General features: G+C 42.4%; 1 protein-coding gene across 3 annotated transcripts in view; it reads left to right on the top strand.

Annotated features, from left to right (window-relative positions):
- Nucleotides 1-375: 375 nt before the first annotated feature.
- Nucleotides 376-7581, top strand: part of TUBGCP6 (tubulin gamma complex component 6) — a 34416-nt gene continuing 27210 nt past the window's right edge. The window contains exons 1-3 of one of the 3 annotated variants that reach the window (XM_065555168.1): nucleotides 376-534; nucleotides 1385-2207; nucleotides 3936-4099. In XM_065555168.1, the coding sequence (XP_065411240.1) occupies nucleotides 1461-2207; nucleotides 3936-4099 (911 nt within the window). In that variant the 5' untranslated portion in view covers nucleotides 376-534; nucleotides 1385-1460. The remainder of the gene's footprint in view (nucleotides 535-1384; nucleotides 2208-3935; nucleotides 4100-7581) is intronic. The other 2 variants (XM_065555163.1, XM_065555175.1) reach the window with 2 other exon arrangements.

Raw genomic sequence — 7581 nt, 5'->3', positions numbered from 1 at the left:
GGGACTGTCCCTATAAAAACGGAACATCTGGTCACCCTACTCCGGAGCAAACAACAGGTTGATCTGGAACGCCCCTGTCAATGCAAAACCATCCCGCCTTCGCAGCGACCTTAAATACGCCCCACAATTACCAGCAAAAAGAGACAACCCAAGCCCACCACGTGGCTTTACGCGCCCCCCTTCCCGCGCTGCCCCTTAACCGCCCCGCCCCCAGTACACCCGCTATGGGAGCCCCGCCCCCTGCGCCATCCCATCCCCGTGAGCCCCGCCCCCTTCCGTGAGCCCCGCCTCTCCCGCCCACAGCAGCCCCAGGCCCCGCCCTGTTCCCCCGCCCGCGAGCTGAGGCCCCCGCTCCCTCCTCCCGCCCCGGCTGCCAGGGCCCGTCGCTCTCCCGTGACGTGCCAATGGCGCCGCCGCGCTCTTGCTGCGCTCCGGAGCCGGAGAGCGGGACGGGGGACGCTCTTGGGCTGAAGCGGCCGGTGGGCCCGCGGGAGCGAGCAGCCCTGAGAGGCGCCTGGGGCTGCTCAGCGCGGGGTAGGGGCTGGGGGATCTACCCCTGGGCATTGGGAGGGGCTGCCCCAGGCCTGGCGGGAGAGGCTGGGGGCTGCCCCGGGACTAGCCCGACTATTGGGGGGCTGGGAGCTGCCGGCTGCCTCGGGTATGGGGTGGGGTGTCACTGGGTGAGTGTGGGCTTGCTCGACTGGGACAGGTTACAGTCACTGTATGTTTTGAAGGGGACGTGGACTGGTGCACTTCTTTTGGTGGGAGCAGTGGGGACAGGGTGGACTAGGCACTAATGTTTTTACTTTTGTGTGCCCCTGGGGACAGGGTGGTCAAGGCACTGCCCCTATTTTTAGCAGCTCTTGACTACGTTCCCTGTCTACGCTAGCACTCAAACTATTACTATCACCAGAATAATTTTTATCTCACACCCTTTTTATACTGTATTGTTTGAACTCATAGTATAAATATAGCTGAAAGTTATTTTTGTTAATCAAGTTGTTAGAGGGAAATATCCTGAAAAAAGTTAGTATTGACAAGACACTTGGATGTGTTAGTGCTGGGCAGCGAAACACTCCTCTCCCATGGTAACCTGTGTTCATTGAAGTACCACGTAACCTGTGTTCGTTCATGTACCACGGCAGGCTTTTTCTCATGGTGTAACCTGTTCTCTTAAAAAAAGCGTGAGATCAAAATTAGGGTGTTTTTATATATATAATGAAACAGAGGTTATGATGTAGCAGTTTGGTTTGGTTTTATCTGTAACACTACACATATTGGGCTAACCATATTTTAAATTTAAGTACATTAATACATACTTACAGAGGTTCTATGTGTGTAATTAGTCACTAATGTCTCTTTTTTTTTTCTTTGTATTTTCCAGGTCTTGAAATGGAATCAAAGATCAAACATACAGTTGTATTTGCAATGAATTGACTTTACCACTCATTTGTGTTGAAATGGAGAGTATTACACAGCTGTTTAGTGATTTGTGTGAAGCACACATGACAGGTTTGTCATGGAAGGTCCATCTGGGCAGACAGAAGATCAGCAAGAAAAGGGCTAAGCAAAATCTAAAAAGAGTTGCATATAATGCCCTGTTCATGAATCTTTTTCAGGAGGAGGCACGTAAAGTGCCGTCAAACATTTCCAGACTTCCAGTGAAAAACAAAGTTTTAATGCTGTCTTTCAACTTGAGAGTTGGCGGAATGGGCGCTCAAGCAGATAGGCTAGAGAAACTCGTGGAGGAACTGGAAACATCTGATTGCTTACCATTTACGGAAATTAATTCTATTCTGGATCTTCTAGTACAGCTTGTAGGAACTGGTCCCCCTCAGCTTCTACCACAAAAAAAGGACTATTTTCTGAACAACAAGTATGTTGGGAGAAATGTTAAATATCAGGGTTATGATTATTATGATGTGAGTGTATTTGAAGCTGATATACAGACTTTAATTACAAATGAAGAGTATCAGTTTAATGACACAATTCAAAAGACAGTTCAGATAATGGAGGCTGCACCCGGCACTGGACTTCCTGCCATTGGATTATTTTCACAGAACTACCCTATTGGTGACAAGTTTGAGAAAGAAACACGTGTCTCACTCTTTGGTGCTCTTGTCCATAGCCGTACGTATGACATGGACATCAGGTTGGATCTGCCACCAGTACCTGACAGTGCGGATTTGTCTGGACTTGCGATTAAAGTATGGCGTCTTTATTTTCACTATACTTATTATTTTACTTCAGAGTATATACATACTTCCAATATGCCTTTTTGAAACTCTTTTTGTTTTAATAAACAGCCATTTCTTGTAGTAGTATCAACATTACAAAGGTGTGGATTAAAACATTTGCTTATGTCTTTTCCTGCTCATAATATTTAATTTACATGTGAGCATCCCTCTGTACATATCTGTTCTAGTATCCAGTTTTGCTGTCAAAGTCTACTTGTATATAAAATAAGTAGTTTAAGCTTTTTTTAATTGGAGCTCTTCTTGAGATGGAATGATGTAGCCCCCCCACCCCTCCCCAAAAACTTTTCACTAAGCATAGTTTCCACTATCTCTTTTTTGCTATTGTTTTTCTCTTCATCTTGTATTGTTATATAGCACTGATGGGCACTGCAGAAGAAGCTAGATTAACAGATTTGTTCTTTTTTTTTTTTTTTTTCCTGTGGATGGGTATCTTTTGCTTTTTCTGTTTTTAATCTTTCCTTTTTCCTCTTGTTTTATTGTTGCTCCTGTAATTCTCCCATTTAATAGAGAAGGCTACATGCTACTTAGGGTGAAGTTGGTCCAGTAGCAGATTCTTTTGCCTAAGCAGTGTATGCTTTTGCTACTGAACTAAGTTTGGTGGGAGCAGAGGCATGGGCTAGCACAGTGGAGGGAGCTGCGGGAAGCGGCGTGGGCTGCAGGGACGTGTTGGTCGCCGCTTCCCGCAGCTCCCATTGGTCGAGAACAACAAACTGCAGGCACTGGGAGCTGCGGGCAGCCATGCAAATGTAAACAAACTGTCTTGTGGCCCACCAGTGGATTACCCTGAAAGGGCTGCAGGTTGCCCACCACTGAGCTAGCAGGTTGCTGTCTGAATCTGCAGCCCTATACACAGGAATTTCAGATTCAGCTTTCATTAGGATTTATGACAGGAACATGGAAGGAAGGCTGGCATGCTTAAAGGAGCTGCATGCCACTTTACCTATAGCTGGGGGTGCACATTGTAGTTGAAGGGGTGAGTCAGATCCTGGGTCAAGGAAGCAACTCTTTTTCTTTACATGCCTGTACCCCTTCTCTCAGGTTGGAAAACACCGTGTTAAATGTTCTTAGGAGCAACTTGCATCCAATCAATTTGACCTATTACACAGACTTGGGTTATTACATTGCACACCAAGCTCCCAACAAAGTCAGTGGGAGTTCCATGATTGGGATGTTTAGAGACCCTGATCCTGCAAACACGTGCCTGATTTGATGCACATGAGTAGTCCCAGTGAAAACAATGGAACTGGTCATGGACACTTTAATCACATGCATAAGAATTTGTGGGATCAGGGCCTAAATCCCTTATTTTGTGAAAAAGAAAAACTAAACAGATTTATTTTTCTGGAGCATTATGTATTATTCGACATCTAGTTTCTGAACTGACATTATATTCAGAGTAAAATATTTCCACTTCTGGTACTAACAAATTGTTAATATCTTAGTTTGATTATTCCATTGGCTACCAAAAAAAAAAAGGCTTGTCAGAAATTGAAGTGTATTTTATTGTTTTTGTTTCAAATAAAGTTTGTTTGTATAAATAAGAAAGCCCAAGTGCTTAAAATGAACATCTTTGATTAATTGTTAAATTGAGGCCAACAATTAAATGGGATTAGCATAATTTTCCTAAAGGAATGTTGCATATATGTGTAAAGTTTGAACTCTCATGGTTATTTACAGGTTCCTCAAAGTATAGATCAATCAGACGATGAGGGATTCCAATCAGCATCCAATCTGACTCCTGATTCTCAATCGGAACCCAGCATGACTCCAGACATAGACCTCTGGGATGCCGTACTTACTTATGGACCCAGCAAACGAAGATGCTGGGAAAGAATTGGATGGTATGTGTCTGATGTTAAGATGCAAAATAATTGCATGCTTATGTATGGTTTGTATGTATTTTAGTTGGAAGTGACCTTAATTAGAACAGACAAACAAAGGAATATACCATCTGATTTGGAACATGGAGTTCAATATCTTGAGGCTCAGAAGCTTATTTCTGTTCCCACTGAGCTATGTTTTTGCCAGATGACAGTGTAGCGCTCTATGGCATTTTTCAAGGGCCGTGACAGTTTTCCTTGCTGCCATTTAGATTTTGAGATTTTAGTGGCATGGACTGTGTCTTCATATGTGTGTGACAGAGACTAGCACATAGTGGGTGCTACCATAATAGAAATCAATAACACTTTAGGTAGAGGGAGTACTTCTCATTTTATGAACAGCTATTCTTGTTCGAAGGGGGGAGGCGATTTGCATATGTTAATACAAGTACTTGGAGCTTATCGGATCCCTTTTCCTCTTCAAAGCAATTAACAAACATGAACCACAAGTTAAATAAATATTGTCCTCATTTTGCTGATGGGGAAACTGCAACATTTTCAGGGCTATGGAGGATCTGGTAACTCCAGTCCAGTGTTCTTTCTGTTAGATTATTTGTGTCAACTGTTCACAATCAATGGGAATTCTTGACATGTATATAATCCCCTTCACTCTACTGACTCATTTCAACCAATAAAATGGCATTTTGCAAATTAACAGTAGCATCCTAATGAACAGTTTTAGTTGATTAATTATGATGGTTGTCATTTTGTCAAATGGCAGCATTTCAGAATGACTTGAGCTTTAACATGGGCTTGACTACCCAATAACCATTATTAATGGTTGATATTTTTAATTTAGCTAATTTCAATTTATTTTCTTCAAATGGAACTTTTGCACAAGGTTTTAATATGAATTATATGGAAAACGTTAAGAGCCTATTTTGTTCCATTATTCAGATCATTTGGGTCAAGAAAAAGACAGGGAATGTTGAATTTCAAAAAATGATTATTTTTAAAATATTTGTGCAAGGGAATATAAGGAAGTACTTAACCCAGAAATTGATCTAGAATATTCACTTGTCCTGTGAAAAGCAATTATGCCAATTCTTGAAACAAAATTCATTAATTACACTGTATAATAGACTAAACATTAGCTGGACTTACCTATCAATATGTCCATAATAACTGTGTACCCACTGAACTGCTGTGCTGTGGTGGCATTCACAAAACTGTGTAGTCTGGAGGGAGTATTGGTTAGAATGGTAAATATAGGTCTCCTTCTTGCATGAATAAGTAAAAGAATATGGTTGTCAAAATAAACATCCAAACTGAGGTTCACTAGGTCCTGCATGTTTGAAGGTATTAGAATCTTAGCAAAACAGGGTGTGTGCGTCATTTCCTAAATAAGAGCAAATGCTTATTTTGAGGTCATGTCCAAGTAATACTTTTGGATGTCTATCTAAAGAAGAATTGGTGAGATAGCATTAATCATTTTTCCTTCCAAAGGGTGCATCATATTGTGAAAGGTCTAGGGTTAAGTATGTTATGTTTTCAGCATGGGTATTGTGTACTTTTAAATTTAGGCAAAACATCAGTGATGTCTTAGCACACATGTATGAACATGTAAGCTGAACCGGGGTGTGTCAGATTGCATATAGGAGGAAGTGGTTGCAGAGGCACTTAGGAAAATGAAAAAGAAGAAAAGACTTGGACCGGTGAAGTGCCAGTGCATGTGATGAAGTCATTGGGAAGGGAAGTCTTTAAGTATCTTAAAATTTGTTCAATTATATTCTTAAGAAACAGAAAATGCCGGATGAATGGCACAGAGATTTGTAGTGCCTATTTTTAAACATACAAGAGATATTACACTGTGTGCTAATTATCACCCAGTTAAGCTGACATCACATGTTATAAAAGTATGAGTGAAGATAATTGAAAAGTGTCTGCACGGAGTAGTTGAGATTATGGGCTGGTCCACACTGGGGTGGGGGATTGATCTAGGAAACGCAACTTCAGTTGACGTTTCCTAGATTGAACTAAATTTACTTACTGCGGGTCCCCGTGGCTCAGGCAAGCTCCCCCGTCGACAGTGCGTGCTTCCTCTCAGCAAGCAGGAGTTCTGCAGTTGACGGGGGAGCGCTTCTGGGATCGATCTCTACCGGCCGAATCGGGCGGGTAGTGTAGACCTACCCTTAGAAGGGTCAGTATGGCTTCATGTCAAGAAGGAGCAGAATTGATGCCATATTTGTGCTACAAATCCTTTTTTTTTTTTTTTTTTTTAAATTAATGGAGATATCCTATCTCCTAGAACTGGAAGTGACCTTGAAAGGTCATTGAGTCCAGCCCTCTGCCTTCACTAGCAGGACCAAGTACTGATTTTGCCCCAGATCCCTAAGTGGCCCCCTCAAGGATTGAACTCACAACCCTGGGTTTAGCAGGCCAATGCTCAAACCACTGAGCTATCTCTCCCCCCCCCCCCGGAAGAGTTTGGAGAAAAGAGATGGCAATTGGCTATGGTCTTTGTGGATCTATAGAAGGTGTATGATCATGTACCATGAGAACTAGTTTGGTGGATTTTGTGATGGAGAGGTGTGCCAGAAGGGTATGTCCATCCTATCGAAGATATGTATGATGGAGTGACTACCGTAGTCAAAACTAAATGGGGCTATGTTAGAGAATTTCCTGTAAGCATTGGCCTGCATCAGAGATCAGCATTGATCCTCTTTTTATTTGCAGTTCTCATGGATGTGGAAAGTGAGAGTCTACAAAGAACTGCTTTGGAAAATGCGGTTCACTGATGACCTAGTGATATGTGCAGAAGATTGGGAGATCCTGCAAGTCAATTTTGAATAATAGCAACATAGTTTTGAGCAGGCTGGACTTAAAGTGAACATGGGTTAGACTGTGGCTATGATAACTGAGGGAGAAGGACTCTCTGTAAAGGATATCACAAGCAGAAAGCTTAGAAGAGTGAAATAGTTTAAATACTAGGATCAGTGGTTGCTGATGATGGTGTCCTCCTGAGTGATATCCAGCATAAAGCTGTGTGGTGCAAATGGCAGGAGCAGATCCCAGTTCTCTGTGACAAAACAATGCCAGTAAAGTTAAGATAGACTGTATAAAACTGTAATTTGACACATCTTAATCCATGGAACAGAGACTTGATCAGTCGCAAGAAATCAGTATGCTTAGAGCCCTTTGCGGATACAAAATTTGTATCCGTATCCAATCCGCAATCTGCAAAAATGATCCGTGGATATAAAGCAGATATCTGCAAATTTGCAGGGCTCTAAATATGCTCTCCACCATGGAAATGAAGATGTTGACGTGGTCAGATGGTTTTGACGCTCCATGATAGGAAGTGAAATGAGGTTGTAAGGGGCCTAAAGACAGGTTGCTCCAATTGAGCACAACTTGAGGGAGGCAGGGCTCTGTTGGTATGGGCATATCAGTGGAGACGAGAGAGCTCTATCAGCAGCAGAGCTCTTGCAATTGTTGTGGCT

The sequence above is a fragment of the Chrysemys picta genome, chromosome 1 (genome assembly GCF_011386835.1).
Source record: "Chrysemys picta bellii isolate R12L10 chromosome 1, ASM1138683v2, whole genome shotgun sequence".
Lineage (NCBI taxonomy): Eukaryota > Metazoa > Chordata > Testudines > Emydidae > Chrysemys > Chrysemys picta.
This window is presented reverse-complemented; position numbering and strand designations above follow the sequence as displayed.